The following is an 18,447-nucleotide window of genomic DNA, read 5'->3' as shown; positions in this document are numbered from 1 at the left end:
CTCTACATCCAAGTGTATGGGTACATCCCATAAACAGAGAAGGGAGAAATGTAGTGACATGCAGCACAAATCCACTTGTGCATTCTAAAAATATATGCATGAAGAATTATACAAACACACGCAAATGAGTACATGTAAAACTGGTGAAACATTAATGAGATCATATCATTGTCAATTTCCTGGTTTTGATACTGAACTTTAGTTATGCAAGATGGTACCATTGGGGAAACTGGATGAAGGGTACATGGGACCTTCTGGTACATTTTTTGCAACCACCTATGAACCTATAATTACATCAAAGTACAAATGCAAGGAAAAAGTTACAATGTAGAGCAGGACCAGTATGTATAACAGAGTGTGGATTGTGTGTAAGAATATACTAAAATACCTATTTAAGGGATTAAGATTTACAAATTGCCAGTTATAAAAATAGTCACAGGGATGTAAATAAAGTAGAGCACAGGGAATATGGTCAATAATGTTATAATAATTTGTATGGTGTCAGATGGGTGCTAGATTTTTCAGGGGATCATTTTGTAAATTCTATAAATGTCTAGTCACTATGTTGTACACCTGAAATAGTGTATGTCACTAAAATAGTGTATACACAACAGTGTGTGTCAACTATAAAAAATAAAAAAATAAGGTTCATATGTTGATGTAGCTGACATGTGGGAAAATACTTACAAACACAATAGTTACATTTGGGAGTGGGGCTGGGAGACTCGTATGCTGCCAGGAAGGGCAACTTGGACTCTCCAAGGAATGTACATCCTTCTGTGCCATTTTAAAAACTATATATATATATTACATTTGTAATAATTGAAAACATTAAAAATGAGAGCAAAAACCCCACTAATGTTTTATAGGAATATATACAAATAAAATAACCCATATCAAACGCACTGGAGTGGTTGTTTATGTTGGAGTGAGGGAAAGGGGAGAGGAAAATAGGGCTTAAAGGGAATAGATTTCAAAAATATTTTCAGAAAAATCTTTGCTCTATGGACTTGGATTATTTTGAGTGCATCTTTAGAGGGTGGGTGAGGAGAGAGGTTTGATCATGACAGATGGCCACAGAAACGTTCTAAGATTAGAGAAAGGTATTTTGGGAGAATGTTTAAGACGATTGCCAAATAACCCAAATTACTTAGAGAACTGTTTAATTTCTCATCAAGAATAGTTAACTGAGAACCTTCAGAGCAGATAAATGAAGAATCCAAGTCTTAGTGGTTTCTAGCTCTCAAATCGCAGTTGCCATTGGGTGTGTGTAGTCTGAGACCTAGAAAGCATACCAGGAGATCCAAGACCCTTGCCCACTGACAAGAGCACTGGTAAGGGAGGGAAAAAAACAGGCCTGTATTCTCCTGAGAGTCTCTGAGTCAGAAGGCTCAGAAGTGTCAAAGGTGGCAGTTTCAGGGTTTCTGTCTCTAGTGCACTGGAGTCTCAATATATGTAACCAAACGATGCAGCAAGGAGTTTGGCACATAATAAATCACAACTACCAACCCTGCTGTGTCCTTGGCAGGTCCTACTTGTAACAGAAAAACAAGTGATTCCTGGAATCTGACCTGCAGGCAGTGAAGTTAAGCAGTCATTGAAAGGAGGACAGAGAAGTGACAATGTCCAATTCCTCATTTGACTTGTATACTTGTGATGATGTAAAGGAACAGTCACTCTAAAGGCCCGAGAGAATCAAGCTTAATGGGCCAAATGACTTTCTAAATATCAACCATCTTCAAAATGGTATGAAAGATATTTGAAGAAGATATCCTTTAATTGTAGTATATCTAAAATTAGACCTCTCCCTAATTATTTTATATTATGAGTCAGGAGGAATCCCTAACTTCATTTGTCCTTTGATATTAAGCACAACAGCCAGAGAGGAAGCCTTACTTCCAGTGGGAAACTGTTGTTTTGCCTTATCAGGGAACATTTATTCACAGATAAAAATCTACTGATAGCTACATGTAAACATTTTAGTACTTTTGCTTTGAGGAAATAAAAATGATTCATGTCACCTGCTTTAAAAATTGAGAACTGGAACAGGCTCTTTATCATGTAAATGACTGTATGTGATCATTGTCTATATTTTTAGAATGAGAGAGATGCTTGAATCAGGCATCTGAGCACACCATCTAGGCACACCATCTGGCCAAAGACTGGCTAGTCCCCATGGATCGAGTGAAGGGAAGGAGAAAAGAGGTAGGCAGGCTGAGCAGGGGTGATACCAGCAGACTGGTACAGAAGACTGGTGGGGCCAGGAGGGCGCCCTGGAGAGAGCAGGGAGAGAGGCGAGAGCCACCCTGGAAAGCTGAACCCTCCTCACCTCGTGCTAGTGCAGGCCTGTAGGTCCCTTAGCCAGAGGCTGGCCCAGGTCTCTGAGCTCCCAGCACCTGCCATCCAGGCTGTGGTTCTGCCAAGGTAGTTTCAATCTTCTTTCCTCACCTGATATCTCTGCCCAGGCCCATCAGGCAGCCTCACTGGGGCTCCACCTAACCCCTCTCTGCAACTCTAAAGATCTCTGCAATGGAGTTCATCAAGTTGCTTCTGAGCCCACCTAATTTTTATTTAAATGTGATTTGGACAAAGCTCTTTGGTGTTTCCCATTTTCTTCACTCTGAGCTGTCTTTCTGTTTCTGAAAGACAATTCTTCCTCAAGTAGCCTTTTCATCTTTTTGTATTTTGATTTCATCAGCACCTTTTGTTTGATATACATTTAATCTAAATGTTGTCAAAATGTGTTTCAGCTGACTTCAAAATTCTGGTAAATTATTGGTTTTACAAACTTAATCTTTTTCAATTTTACTTTTCTTGACAGATGTGATGTATTTATGCTAGGTTTTCCCTCTAAAATGGATCGAGTCTTTGACAGCTTCTCAAGGTTAAAGTTTGCCTTCCTCCAGTAGGATGCTGAATTTCACTGTGGGGTGATTGCTGTTACACCAACAGATCAAAGCATCCTAATTCATTAAAGAACAGTCCCAAGCGATGGGCTTTTAGGCTATCACCTGCAAAGATGTTTTGTTTTATGTTTTGCTACTGCTGCTAACACTATTAGAAATAACACACACACACACACACACAATAACACACACACACACACACACACACACCACTTGCAGACTATAGATTTTTCAGTTGTATCTTTGATATTTGTGCTTACCTGGTAGAGGTCATTTCTCATGTTGATAATGTCATCCAAAACCAAACCAGACGTGACTTCTAGCAGATCCCTCACAAGCTGAGCATGAAGGTGGATGATTGCTAAGTGTAAGACACTGGAACAAAAATACAGTGGCAATAATCAACTAAGGTGTTAATGAAAAAAACAAAAGATTCCCAAGATATGATTAGACTCATAGACCACATCTGACTCTCATATCTAGTTTTCTTTGGCCCCCAAATGTTTTTAATCTATAAAATGTCTGAATCTGAGGTGAAGATGCTCTTCTGCCTACCCAAGCCTCCTACACTCATTTATGGTGCCTGCCTGGTTGCTGGGGGCATTCAGATTTCACCCCTAGAAGTGGAGGGGCCCCTGGGTTTTGAGGGAGAGCGAGCTGAGTTCAAATCCCAACTCTGCTTCTGTGCTATGGTTTTGGGGCATTTTCTCCTCTAACATTCCCCGACTTGCCCTGATACATAGATAGATGATGGATGTAAAATGCCTGAATTTGGATCTGGTCAGAGAAGTATAGCTACCTCACCTAGACTTGCTACCATTTCTGCAAAACACAGTGTAGTGGCTTAAAAAAAAAAAAAGATTTTATTTATTTATTTTTAGAGAGGTGAAGGGAGGGAGAAAAAAAGGAAAAGAAGCATCAATGTTCGAGAGAAATATAGATTGGTCCCATGTCTGTCTTTCTGTCTATCTCTCTCAGGTGCCATGACCGGGGACCAAACCCAGAAACCAGACATGTGCCGTGACTGGGAATTGAACCAGTGACCTCTCCCTTCCCTAAATGATGCCCAACCAATTGAGCCACACAGGTTAGTGCTGTGGTGGTTTCTTAAGACCTCTGAGATCCTAGGAAGGGAAAATGGAGTCAGACATTCAACTGGTGGGAGAAGACTCTTAAGGCAAAGTTCTAAAGGAATAGCGTGGTCCTGGCTGGTATGGCTCAGTGGGTTGAGTACTGGCCTGTGAACCAAAAGGTTGCCGATTTGATTCCTGGTCAGGGCAACTGATCAGTGGATCTCTTGCACACGTCAATGTTTCTCTCCCTCTCCTTCTCTCTTCCTTTCCCTCTAAAAGTAAATAAGTAAAATCTTAAAAAACAAACAAACAAAAAAGGAACACCGTGAATGTATTTCTCCCTTGGAAATATTTCTTCTCCCTGAAATGGTTTTGCTCCTTTCCTCTCTGTCTGGACAGTGAGTCTCCATCCTTCATATTTCAGTTTAAACATTACGGTCTCAGAGAAGACTTCCCCAGCTTCCTAGGCAGAGCAAATTGTCTCCCCTCAAGTTTACTGCTTGGTTGTACAATTGCAATTTTCTATACATCTTGCTCTCTCTCTGTCCTCTGATCTTTGTGGAGGCTGGTTCTCTGGGTCAGCTTCACAGGCCTGGCACACAGTTTAGGCACTAAAACAAGGATGAAAGAGGAACCTACGGGCTTATACTAATGAGGTTGAAAATCTTGGCATTTGCCAAGCATCACTCCATTTTTTAATTGTTAAGAAAACTTACTATTAAAATTAACTTAATAACAACAATAAAAGTGGCCACTGTTTGTTTAGAGCATCTATTTACCAGACTATGCTAGCACTTGACATACATTAATCTCATTTGTTGTAACAACAATCCAATGAGATAGGTGATATTATCCTCATTTTTCAGATGATGAAACAAACTTGCAGGTATAATAGAACTCAACCTGGTTCCACCCAAGATGGAGGCGTAGACAGACACGCTGCATCTCCCTCCACAACTAAGAAGGAATACAACTACCTCAAAACTAGAAACAATGAGAAGTTCCAGAAAATCGAAGTGCCTGGAAGTCCAGCAAACTTAGATATAAAGAAGAAATATGGAGGGGAGGTGCCGGGGCAGAGGAGGCACGGTGTGGTGGTGGTGGCAGTGGCAACAGCAGCAGGCTGGTGGAAAGCACCGTTAAATGTTTTAAAAAGTCAGGAGGGACATCTGGGGATTGGTCCTAGCTCCTCACCAGACCGCACAGTTCACTGTCCCAGCACCAGGGAAAATCAAGCCTCATTGCTTTTGACTCTGCAAACCAGTAGGGCTTGGGACGGAGGTAGAAACTGCCAGTCTCTCAGCAGAGTCTGCTTGTTTAAAGGGCCCCCACGGTCCTAGAATATCCACAGACCCACCCACTCTGGGAACGACAGCCAGCGCAGCAGCTAGAGAGGCGCCAGTCTGGTTCGAAAGTGGGAGAAGTGCCTGGAAAGGGGGCAAGTGCTGGGCAAGTGGCATTGTTCCTTCTCAGACCCCTCCCCCACATACAGCGCCACAACGTGGTGAAACAGGTTGCCCTGTACTGACGAATACCTAAGGCTCTGCCCCTTACTACTTAACAGGAGCAACAGCTCTACCTGGGACACGGAAGCAAACAAACACAGGAGACTTCAGGCTAAGATGGAGGCCTAGACTGACATGCTCCGTCTCCCTCCACAACTAAGAAGGAATACAACTACCGCAAAACCAGAAATAACCAGAAGTTCCAGAAAATAAATGGAAGTCCAATGCATGAAGTTATAAAGAAGTGGTGTTTGTCCAGACAAGTAGGAGGGGCAAAGCCGGGGAGGAGAGTTCAAGCTGTGCTGTCTGCAGCAGCAGCAGCGACAGAGGCAGAACAGCGGTAAGCACAGGGGAGAGGAGAGAAGCACCTGGGGAACACCCCCGGCTGCAGACCAGACCCGTCAGCTTGCAATTCCAAAGCTGGGGAAGGTAGACCTCCATTGCCTTGGACTGTGAGGTTCAGAGGGGGTGGGGACAGAGGAAGAGGCTCCTGGTCTCTAAGTGGAGAGTGAACAGCAGGAATCCATCTTGGACCCCCACCCCTGCAGAAAATGCCACAATGTGATGAGACGGGTCGCCTGGTTGTGACGAGTGCATGGGGCTCCACCCCCTATAATGTAGGAGGTGTGATAGCCCTGCCCAGGAAGCAAAGGTAAATACAAAATGGTCAGGATGGGACAGATCATGATAGAGACCCCAGTGACGCAGCTGACCAGACAGCAAATATCTAATCTAATGGCTCAGCAGATAGGAAATCTTTCTGAGGCTCAGTTCAGACCTTTGGTTATAAAAATGTTTACAGACCTAACAGCGCATCTTAAACAAGATGGGGAAGGAATGAAGGCTAGTCCCACTGAAATAAACAAAAACACATATGAAACTAGTGGTGAGGGCAAGAAAACCAGGGATCAAATAAACAAATCAGAACACAGGGAAGGAACAAACAGTCATCCAGTGCAGAAAGGAAACGAGAAGTGAGGAAAATGAGGAGAGGCTCAGAAACTTATTGGACAGTGATAAGCGGGCCAACATCTGAATCACAGGGTTGCCAGAAGGTGAAGAAGAAGAACTAGAAATGGAAAAATTACGTGAAACATAATGAAGCAGAACTTCCCTAACTTGGGGAAGAAAATAGACTTACAGGTCCAGGAAGCACAGAGAGTTCCAAAAAAACTGAAACCAGGGAGAACCACACCAAGGCACATTATAATCAAAATGTCAAAAATTAAGGATAAAGACAGAATCTTAAAAGCAGCAAGAGAGAAGACGAGAATTACATACTCCGAGCTGATTTCTCAAAAGAAACTCTGCAGGCAAGAAGGGACTGGCAAGACATACTCAAAGTAATGAAAATCAAAAACCTACAACCATGATTACTCTATCCAGCAAAGCTGTCATTCAGAATAGAAGGGCAGAGAAAGTGCTTCTGGAACAAAGGAAAACTGAAGGAGTTTATCAGATCCAAACCACTGTTATATGAAATGTTAAAGGGACTTGTTTAGGAGAAGGAGGATCAAAACTATGAACATTAAAATGAAAACTGTATCACAACAACCAACAACAGAAGCTAGGGAACCAAAACAAAGGCAAACTAAGTAGGCAACAAGAGTGGGAAACAAATTATACGTATGTGGAAAATTTTGGGGGGAGGTCAGTAGGGAGGGTGAAGCGGGGAAAGGGAGGGAGATGGTCCAGGAATTAAAAAGCATAGTAGGAGGGAGTGGAGTAGACAGGAAGATGTTGATAAGGACTATATGCACAACCAATGGGCATGGACTAAGGTGGGAGACAACTGGTGGGATGGGGGTCAATGGGTGGAGGGGAACAAAGGGAAAAGAAATTGGGACAACTGTAATAGCATAAACAATAAAGCATATTTAAAAAAACAAACAAACAAACAAACAAAAAACTCAACCTGGACCACAGAGATAGAATGTGGAGAAGTTGGGATTTAGGCCCAGGTCTGTTCTGCTCCAAAGTCATGTCTTCTTAATCCTGCTTTGGGGGAGCATGTGCACTACTCTGAAGAGTTGCAGGTGAACACCTAAGGGGATGAACATGCTGAAGTACAGACAGCGGTGCAGAGCATCCCTAAAGCTCCACGCCATGATGGCAGCGCATCTAGGATTGGAGGCACCTGCTGGATCTGCTCTCATTTCAAGATAATAGGTGTCATGTTATCCAGTCCTTTTTCTTAGCAATCCCAACTATAACTTCCCGGGGGGCGGGGGGAGTGGGGCTCTCAAAAACTCAACTGTGACTTCATTACTTGAGAGATATTTTTAAATAAATGATTTCAGAGTTTCACTATTGTCTCTTGAAATTAGAGTCTGGAAGAAGACTTCTGAAAAAGGCCTGAAGTCTGACGCAGGTGTGATGCACATATACCAAGAAAAAGGCCGCACTTCAGAAACAGCCTAAAAATTTCCATGTGCAGCTCAGCAGTTTATAGCAGAAGTTCATTTTCCCTCCCCCATAAATCCTCACACCCTCATGGGAATTTCCCCAATACCAGAAGTTTTTATTATTTTTTTCTTTATTCTATTTTCTGTGATGACTAATAGCCACAGGATTCAGATTATTAGCTGCATATGACAAGCTCAATGACAACAACAGGCCTGAGCTGTGAAGGCCGAAAGGCCTCTCTTGTCTACATTCTTTTCAGGTCCCTCTTTGGTCTCCCCAGACCTCAGATCTCTGGCCTCTAGCTGTGGCGAGCCCTTGAGAGCCTGACTGCACAGGTATGTCAGGGGGCCTTGGAGGGGACCCTAAGTATTGACGTCCTGCTTGGGCAGGGAAGGCCACTTCCTGGGCCCTTCTGTATACGTCCAGGGTCCTTATCCATGTCTCTGCCTCCTCCCCACCCCCCGCCCCGCCAGTGCATCCACTTGAATGCGTGCGCCTTGTATCCCTTTCCACAATCCTCCCTTCAAACCCCAGCAGTCCCTTTCTAACTTGTACGTGCGTGGTTTTCTTAGGCTCATCAGTTCAGCAGGTCCCTGGGAGTGTCACTTAAAATGCTGTTGTCCTGCCTTGGTTAACTGCTTTCTCTTGTGGTTATGTGCTACTGAGTGCTAATAGGATAATTTATAACCCCATTAAAAAACATTCTGCTGTTCATGACATTTCACAAAGAAGTCTGTACCGGTTCCTCTCATACTATATAACAAGGCCAGTGGTTATACCACATCCTTGGTTACGCTGCAAGGAATGAGAACAAAGGTCTCTGTTTGAAAACCTGAGGCTGGCACTTTCCTCAAGAATCTGGTTCAGTTTTCAAACAGAGGTTTAAAACACAGCACTCAAGAGCTCTTTCACAGAAAGGGATTTCTCATTGTCAACACTATTTTAGGAAGGTTTTAGGTAAGGCATTTGAGTTGAATCTGAGGGCCGCTGCCTCTTGTTAATTTAACAGGCTGCTCAGATTATTTTAGAAGTCTCAATGAAAGGACAAAGAGAAGTGTTTTAGAAAGAAGCCAGGTGGCTTTGTAAATAGAAGCTCAGTCACAGTGGGAATGGGAAGCAGGCGTTGGGAATGGGAGGCTCCCATACCGTGTGGGGTAGAGCAGTCATGAGTCTGAGCCAGTCACATGCTGGTGACCATCAACAGAGGCAGCAGAGAAGGCACCAGGAACTGGGAAACAATGACATTTGCCTCTCAATCATTTTGTTGTTGTACTGCCTTTTTATTTATTTATTTTTTTAAAGACAGTACTACAGCACCCAGTTTTCCCCGATAGCCTCCCATTTAAGTACTAACTAGGCCTCAGACCCTGCTTAAGCTTCTGATATCGGACGAGATCAGGAGTGTCCAGAGTGGCATGGCCTTAGACTGGGGTGTCTTTATTGGGCTTTCTCTCGAGTAAGCTTTCATTACAAAGAGAGAGTGGAATAAGTGCGTTAGGGATTTGGCAGACTAAATTTTATTTTATATTATTCCAATAATTAAAGCAAATGTTATTATTCTAAATATTTGCTTACTAAATATTATTCCAAATTTTATTTCCATAAATAAAGCAAGGCTTTTCCAAAAGTTCTATTCCCCACACACATCTTAGCTGTCTTGCCTAGAATGCTGTACCCTTGGATGAGTATCCCAGGTATTCTAGAGTCCAAGAGGTGAGAGTTACAGGACAGAAAAAGCAAATTACATAACTCAGCCTTACTGACACATTATTTTCCTTACGAGGGTTTTCTGGTATAATGTATGATCAATTCTTCTTTCCTCTAGCCAGTATGCATACAATGATTATCTCTTTTCCTGACCCTAAAACAACCCTTGTGTACAGAAGACCTGACTTACCTGTCCCCATTCTCATCCTGCACAGCAGTGAGGTGGCGCTGGACAGCCAGCAGCATCTTCACATCTCCCGTCACCGCATAGTCAAACAGGGCATTGGCGTGACGCTTGGCAAGCTGCATAGCCTTCTCTAGAAAGAGGTTATCTGCAAGGCAATGATCATGATCACAGATGAGTTTCCTATACTTGCTCTACAGGTATGGCACGATTGAGGTCAAGACCATCAGCATCAGTGTTCTGATACCTTGACACACATCATTTTAGCTAAAATGCTCCTTTCAGCTTCTGAATTGTGTTCACTAGCAGAAGCACAACTGGACATTGGCTGACTGACAAATATAAAGGCTGGTCCAAAAAAAATCTATCTACAGTTTGTTAGGGAGAAAGAAGTTCAGAAATGTCTGTTATTTTTAAGAGGAACAATCCCAATAATGTTGATTAGATTTTGCTGTAATTATAAATAAATGCTCAGTCTCTTGGTGAAATAATCCTTTGTTGGAAGTCTTGAGCAGCTTTCTCCTTAGGCAAGTGTCAAAAAACAGTCTCTGTCACAGACAGATATTCCACGAGCCATTGATGTTTTTGTAAAGTTTGCTACCTGCAGGTCAGAGATGCAAATTGGGGCCTGTGGGCCAAAGCTCGTGCATGGCGTTTTTATATGGACACTTAGGTAAGTGGGGTTTGTTGATTTTTAAAGGCATATAAAAATGTATGTGATAGAGACCAGATGTGGCCACCAAGTCTAAATATTTACTATCTTTTCCTTTACAGAAAGTCTTCTGAGTACAAGCTAGGATGACCTAGAGGCCTGGCATAGACTAATGAGCACTGGTTCAAAATACACAGAACACACTGCCCCTCCTAATCCTAATTCTTCAAAAAAGGGCATCAAGATAAAAGGAAAAGTTCTTATTTTGAGGCAAAGCACCACTTTAGCAGGACAGTCAAGCTACAGTCTAGAGAGGGGAGACTTAAAGTTACAGAAGCTGTTTTCTATTATCCGTGGTAGAAATAAATTAGATTCTATCTCACAGTACTCTAAAACTGCATGATTATGACTGGTGAGTGATATGTCAGTTGATGCAATTTATTCAGAGATAACGCTGGGAGAATGGAAATTCAAGTGTGAATAAAATGACCTAGCACGTGCTTTTCAAAAGGCATAGAGGATGCTGGAGAGCACATTGAACTACATGTTGATAGGTCATCTTTAGATTAACAACAAAAACAAACCTGTTTTCTGAAATAAATTCTGCACCTGGCAGATGTAATCACCTGTGCGTTCACTTACCCTGAAACCTAGAGATCTCGTCCTTTACTCCCACTGGACGTGCCACAGTAACTTCCTCATCCCCACTGCCGGCCGTATCTTGTTCTGAGGTTTCTGTCCCCTTCCCAGAGAGGCTGACAGCCTCTCTGTCATCACTCTCGTCACAACCTTCAGGGTCATTTTTAGATGAGGTGTCCATGGTTCCTAAGATAAAAGCAAAAATGTTAGCTTTTTCTCAATAAAAACTATTTATTAGGTTAGAATTCACTGTTTCAACTTAGCTGTGGAGCTATTTTAAACCCTCATTTCTAAAAACCATTAAAAAAGATTGAGGTGTAACTGACATAACATTATATTAATTCCAGTTAACAATATAGTGATTTGATATTTGTATATATTGAGAAATGATCATAATAAATCTAGATAACATCCATCAGCATACACAGTTACAAAAACTTTTTCTTGTGGTAAGAACTTTTAAGATGCTAAAAACCATTTTTTTACACTTCAAAAAACCTGCATCTCTCCTGTTTATTTGTAAGGAACAAAATGAAATAAAGCTCTTTTGTGAATTACAGGAAAGTGGAATTTTTCAAGTGCATGAAAGCAGAGTATTTATTTCTTTCTTAATGTTAATTAACCAAGTTGTAAAGACATCATCTCAATGCACGTTCTCTAGTGTGGGAGCTATCGACTGCATCATTTCCGATCAGGGCTGGCTATGTTATCTGACAGGTACGATGAGAGAGCACCTACATTTTATGGGCAAATCCTGGTTCTGTCACTAACAGGTATGTCCTTCAGTGAGTGAATGAATATTTCTGAACCTCGGTGTTCTCTGACTGTTAAGTGGAGATGCTACTATTTTTCTTGCAGAGCAATCTTGAAGACTACTTAAGACATGATAAAGCAGCTGACATAAAACAAGCATTCAATAGAAGGGAAGATGTCATTGTGTCACTTCTTCAATGGGTACACTAGAACGGACATGGAATATACACTATGAATACCTGGTGTGACAACTACTAATTAGAGGAAGCACTCGATGGGAAAAAAAAACATCCCTATAAAATTCAAAATGTTTTCAAAAGTATAGTGTTTGAGAAAAAAAGAGAATAGCTAAGTTTGGTGACATTTTTATATTTGCATAGTCAAGTCTCTATATACCTCTTTTAATGTTCTTTTCTCCTTCCTGTTCATGCCATTTACAAAGTAAATATATAAGTATAAACATAGCATCAGGAGTAGAATTTTCCCCAGGAAATAATAATTTTTTGGAAAGAACATCTTCTTAGCTTATTTGTATTCATCATTTTTTCAAGATAATAACATTGTTGTGATAAATAATGATAAACAACCTTTTTGGCAGTACTTAGGTTTTTCCTTCCTTAGAATTAAAAGAAGAAAGTATTACTTACCATGCTTCATCCCAGCATTAGATTTAGTGGTTCCAGGGTGGAAGGTAATTCCACCATATGTTGGGAATCCATAGTGGGAGAAGCCATACCCTGAAATGGCAAGTAAAACGAGGAACCCTCAGGTGGTTTTCTTTACAAAGACTCATCAGCCTTGGTGTCCTCCATTCAGGGGAGCACAGACTTGGTGTGGAAGGCGTTCGCCTGACAGTGTTTCTGTTGAGAGTTAGTAAGCCGCATCATGGGTGTGGGTCACGGATAATCAGAATCCCACTCCGGCAAATTTACACCAGGGCAAGTCAGGCAGTGCCTGGGCTTCGGCAGCACGGGCCGTCTGTGCTGGAGAAAGCCTTCCTACCCGTGGAGGGCAGAGGCTGCTGATGAACGATACCACCCGAAGTCAGACTTGCCAACACAGAAAACAGCAAATAACCTCTGGAGGGAAAAACTGCCAAACAAAATATGGAAAAACGTACTGACTCCTCAACAGAAACATGGCCATCACTGTTTATTCTCATGCATTTTTGGTAGAAGCTTAAACTTGTCAAACTCCAGGAAAGCAGCTGGTATTAGATGTTATACTCTCTGACATAGTAATGTTACTTTAAAGAACCTAATAAAAAAAAACTGGAATAAAAGAAAAGCAGTGTGGATGGAAGGGTTCAGTGTAACACTACAGAGAAAAAGGAAACAACAGTCAAGCAAGTTACATCATGGCAACCCACTAGGGAAAAGCAGCATAATGATTCTCTACACACAGTCATGGTGTGATGATCATAAACAGCAAATACAAGTAAATGGTTTAAAATACCATTTACACATATAAGGATATATGTGCACAATAAGGATATACACAGCTGTACTTGAGAAAATGCACAAATATATAGTATAATGTATGAACAGGAAAAATGAGAAGAAGTTAGCCTTGGATAGCAGGATTTTATATATTTTCATATTTTCTATAATTTTCAATTATTTCCAAAAAATATCGAAACAACTATGCCAAAAACAGAGGGAATGTATCAAAATGTTAACAGAGGTATTATTTGGATATCTGGCCTTGGGCAATTTTTGGTATTATCTACATGTTGCAAAATGAAATGGCATGTCTTGGAAAGAATTATATTTGTTGGGAAATTGTAATTTAATATATCACACTCAATAGTAGCCATTTCACTCACAGATAAGCTGGGAAATCTGGAAAAGGAAAACCTCCCCTCTCCAATGTGGAAGAACTTGAGAAAGAGTAGACCGCTTCGTACCTGGACCGGTGCTTCCAGCACCCCCTCCTCCACCGCCACTGCCATACATGCCTCCGCCTCCAGTCCCTGCACCACCGCCGCCGCCAAAGCTATCCGAGAAATTGGGCATGAGCTTCTGCCGCTTCCTCTGCACTTCCTCTTTATCTGTCGTTAAAGGAAGAGAAACCAGAGGAGAAAAGGTTGATTCAGTTCCACTACTAGCCACAGAAAGAATATTGATTCTAACGGTATTTTTAAATATCTTGAAAGAAAATAGAAAGCACCCAAGGAGGAAGATATGTCAAGTTTCAAGAAGCATTATATTTATTCCAGTGACATGAAGACTGAGAGCCAGCCTCAGAGAGACCACAGAACAGTACACACCCAAATTCTCCCCGCAACAGTCTCTTAAGTCTCCAAAGTCAAACTAGACTGTCCATCAAAGATTAAGGTCCTGAATAAGAAAAACATTATTGAGCATTCCCACTTGGTCATCCAGAACAGCTATCATTAACCAGCTAACGTTAATTAAGTATCTCCCATGAGCTAGGTGCTGGGGATACTGAGAAGTATGAAACGTCTTTCCTGTCAAGAACCCTCCGGTGTAATTTTAAGGGTGTAGGGAAAGACTTAGAGAGATAGAACTATAATATTATATATGTTAAACACATGGTACAAACCAGCTCCAAGAGTTCAAAGAAGGACTTCTAGGAAGTCCTAGTGGGCTGGAAAATTCAGAGAAAGCCTCTTAGAATGAACTTTGCATCAGGAGAGGGCAACGGGAGGATGTTTTGGGAAGGCGATACAGGAGGAGGGGAATGAAGGGAAGAATGGGCATTGTGCACTTATGAGAACAGCAGTGGATCAGTTTAGCTGAAGTGAAAGTTTAGGATGAGGAATTCCTCAACAGTTCTGATGGGACCACAATGTGGAACAGCTGGAGGATGAACTGAAGGGATTTAACTTATAGACAGGAGGGCCACCCAATGTTTCTGAACTGTGGATGATGTGTGGTGCAGGTATTTTAGGAAGATTCATCTGTCACTGGTACATCGGACAAAGGAAAGAGTCAAATGGAGAAGGGGAGATGATGCAGACTTAAGGTGATGGAAACTAGTCCTTAGTGGTCACAATGATAGTAAAAATGGATGACCCACAGAAGTAGAATGAAGAGGGATCTGTATCTCTTGGGTGACCGATGAGATATGGAAGACTAAGGTCTATGACCACTACTTGACTAAAATTCAGTGATGCTGAGAGTTTTGATTGTCCAGAATAAATGTTCCTTAGACTCTTCCCTATGCCACATGTGGCTGTTCTGCTTTTCTTTTGTTTTTCACTATCGATGCTTCCTCTTCTTCTTTTTGATTTACTTATTGTTTTTCTATTACAGTTGTCCCACTCATCCCCCCACCCACAGTCCATCCCCACCCTGTTGTCCATGTCCATGGGTCATTTATACATGTTCCTTGACTAGACCCTTCTCCTTCTTACCCTCCTTCTCTGCCCCACCTTGTTACTGTTAGTCTGCTCCTTGTTTACATGGCTCTGCTTCAATTTTGCTAGTTTGTTTGTGTTGTTCATTAGTTTCCGGTATTAGGTGAGATCATATGGTATCTTTTTTATTGCCTGGCTTATTTTGCTAAGCATAATTCTCTCTAGTTCCATCCACGTTGTCGCAAATTGTAGGCGTCCCTTCTTTCTTTCTGCTGCATAGTATTCCATTGTGTAAATAAATGTACCACAGTTTTTCGATCCACTCATCTACAGATTGGCACTTAGGCTGTTTCTAGCACTTGGCTATTGTAAACAATGCTGCTATGAACACTGGGGTGCATAGGGTTTTTTTGAATTCATGTTTCAAGATTCTTTGGGTATAATCCTAGCAATGGAATTGCTGGTTCAAAAGGCAGTTCCATTTTTAGTTTTTTGAGAAAATTCCATATTGTTTTCCATAGTGGCTGCACCAGTCTGCATTCCCACCAACAGTGCACTAGGGTTCCCTTTTCTCCTCATCCTCGCCAGCACTTGTTGTTTGTTGATTTGTTGATGATGGCCATTATGACTGGTGTGAGGTGGTATCTCATTGTGGTTTTTATTGCATCTCTCTGATGGCTAGTGATGTTGAGCATTCTTTCATATGCCCATGGACCCTCTGTATGTCCTTCTTGGAGAAGTGTTTGTTCAGGTCCTTTGCCCATTTTTAAATTGGGCTGTCTATCTTCTTGGTGTTGAGACGTATAAATTCTTATATATTTTGGAGATCAACCCCTTTTCTGAAGTATCATTGGCAAATATGTTTTCCCATATGCTTGGTTCCCTTTTCATTTGCTAATGTTTTCTCTTGCTGAGCAGAAACTTATCAATGCTTCTAACCAGCCCCATTGACCCCTAAGTTCTGGAACTGCCTCTGTGGTCTAATGTTCTGTTCTTGTTTCTTCTTTCTGTTTCCCTTTCTCTTCTCTGATTTTCCTACTATTTATTTTTTTCCTTTCTTCTCTCTTTTGGACTGAAGGAATGAAAAAAGATTTTTGTTTAAATTGAATAAAGAGTCAATGCAGTGTCCTTTTTTTTTCAACCAGCAGCCCACTACTTAACAACTGTCCTAGTTCTGATTTTTCAATGTCACTGTGGCCATTGTTTATGTTCAGAAATATCTTCACTTATTTCTAATCCTGTGGTTGTTCCCTTCATCTCAGGGCTAGAAAGAAAGCTGTTGTTTACTGATTATCTTGTGATCATCTGAGTGCAGTTGAAAGTTGAACCAGGGAAAGTAGGGTAGCAAAGTGCACACAGAAAATCATCGTTTAAAAACTAATCAGTCTTTTCCGGTTAGAACCATGGAGGCTGCGGAGGAGAAGAAGAAGAAGAAGGTTCCTGCTTTGCCAGAGACCCTTAAGAAAAAGCGAAGGAATTTCGCAGAGCTGAAGATCAAGCGCCTGAGAAAGAAATTTGCGCAAAAGATGCTTCGAAAGGCAAGGAGGAAGCTTATCTATGAAAAAGCTAAGCACTATCACAAGGAGTACAGGCAGATGTACAGAACTGAGATTCGAATGGCTAGGATGGCAAGAAAAGCTGGCAACTTCTATGTACCTGCGGAACCCAAACTGGCATTTGTCATCAGAATCAGAGGTATTAATGGTGTGAGCCCAAAGGTTCGAAAGGTGCTGCAGCTTCTTCGCCTTCGCCAGATCTTCAATGGCACCTTTGTTAAGCTCAACAAGGCTTCAATTAACATGTTGAGGATTGTGGAACCATACATTGCATGGGGGTACCCAAACCTGAAGTCAGTAAATGAATTGATCTACAAGCGTGGTTATGGCAAAATCAACAAAAAACGAATTGCTCTGACAGATAACGCATTGATTGCTCGATCTCTTGGTAAATATGGGATCATCTGCATGGAGGATCTGATTCATGAGATCTATACTGTTGGAAAACGTTTCAAAGAAGCAAACAACTTCCTGTGGCCTTTCAAATTATCTTCTCCACGAGGTGGAATGAAGAAAAAGACCACCCATTTTGTAGAAGGTGGAGATGCTGGTAACAGGGAAGACCAGATCAACAGGCTTATTAGAAGAATGAACTAAGGTGTCTACCATGGTTATTTTTGTAATCTGGTCAGTTAATAAACAGTAACTGCTTTAAAATTGAAAAAAAAACCAAAAAAAAAAACCTAATCATGTCTAGATTTGTTAGGAAGAAAGAAGCCAAGGTAGGAGAACTTTAAAGAAACTATGTTTCCATCGAAAGAGGTGATCTCAAAGTGGAAAAACTAACAATTTCCTTATCAAAGGTTTTTAGACAGATATATAAATGTTTTTTTACCAGTAGTATGACAACTAATGGTCATACTTATTTACTCATCCTATAAACTGTTGTGCTCACAGAGAACATTAGTTCACTAGGAATATGAGACACAAGAGGAAAATAGACAATTGACTCATCTTAAGGAATAAATGTTATCTATTGACATGCTTTCTAGCAGAGATCATTTTGTATTTGCTTTGTACTTCTTTTGATTCATAAAACATATTCACTGGTTAAGTTCACTCTAAAATCAAAATTTTTAAGAGCCAATTAAAAAAATATTAACTATCCTACAGCTGTTATGACATCAATGACAAGAAATTGATACAGAAAATTCCATGTGACAAGCTTTTTAATTAAGAAATCCTGCAGTCTAAATTTCCATGGAACTGAAGATTACATGAAGATTTTCACACTGGGTTCATTTATCCTTGTGGTCTGCCTTTGATAGTGGCACCATGGGATATACAATGAAACATCGACCAATTCTAGAAGGGACCTAAGTCTAGAAGGCCACTCACTGTAAGTTCTCCTTTTACAGTAGAGGAATGGAAGCTAAGATGATTAAAGGACTTGTCTGAGGTCAGGGCAGCATGAAGATCAGATCCAAAGTCCAGTGAGCATTACATTATATTAAGCTGCCATTCTTTGGGAAACATTCCACAATATCTTCACTTCCTTTAATAACCAATGATTTAAGATAACAGCTTTGTTTACAAAACTTTTAGCCTCCACCACCTTTTGCTGTGCATGTGCCTTAAAAGTACCTCGTTCTCACTTTTTAGGTTCTAGTTTGCCAGTAAAGATGCCTGCATTTATCCTGACTGTATCTTTCATAATTTAAAGATTATATCATTTCTTCCTAATCTCTGTCTTTTCAGAATAAAAAGTCATATGGTGTTTCTTTGCTTTTGCATAGCGGTTCCT

General features: G+C 41.1%; 2 protein-coding genes across 4 annotated transcripts in view; one reads left to right on the top strand and one right to left on the bottom strand.

Moving 5' to 3' along the window:
• Window positions 1–18,447, bottom strand: part of NFKB1 (nuclear factor kappa B subunit 1) — a 127,504-nt gene that overhangs the window by 11,448 nt on the left and 97,609 nt on the right. For all 3 annotated transcript variants that reach the window (XM_090266345.1, XM_090266347.1, XM_090266348.1), the window contains 5 exons: window positions 13,732–13,875; window positions 12,473–12,562; window positions 11,076–11,258; window positions 9,788–9,929; window positions 3,167–3,281 (listed from right to left, as the gene is read on the bottom strand). In XM_090266345.1, the coding sequence (XP_090122471.1) occupies window positions 3,167–3,281; window positions 9,788–9,929; window positions 11,076–11,258; window positions 12,473–12,562; window positions 13,732–13,875 (674 nt within the window). The remainder of the gene's footprint in view (window positions 1–3,166; window positions 3,282–9,787; window positions 9,930–11,075; window positions 11,259–12,472; window positions 12,563–13,731; window positions 13,876–18,447) is intronic.
• On the top strand, window positions 16,539–17,360 carry LOC150019366 (large ribosomal subunit protein uL30). Its single transcript, XM_090266349.1, has one exon. It carries the CDS (start codon window positions 16,551–16,553, stop codon window positions 17,298–17,300), a length of 750 nt encoding a protein of 249 aa, XP_090122475.1. The 5' UTR covers window positions 16,539–16,550; the 3' UTR covers window positions 17,301–17,360.

This window comes from Furipterus horrens, unplaced genomic scaffold, assembly GCF_987537825.1.
Source record: "Furipterus horrens unplaced genomic scaffold, mFurHor1.1.pri manual_scaffold_2, whole genome shotgun sequence".
Lineage (NCBI taxonomy): Eukaryota > Metazoa > Chordata > Mammalia > Chiroptera > Furipteridae > Furipterus > Furipterus horrens.
Note: the sequence above shows the minus strand (reverse complement) of the source record. Positions and strands in the feature narration are given on the sequence as shown.

Coding starts and splice junctions, on each gene's coding strand:
- LOC150019366 (XM_090266349.1), top strand. CDS start 16,551: ATGGAGGCTGCGGAGGAGAAGAAGAAGAAGAAGGTTCCTGCTTTGCCA.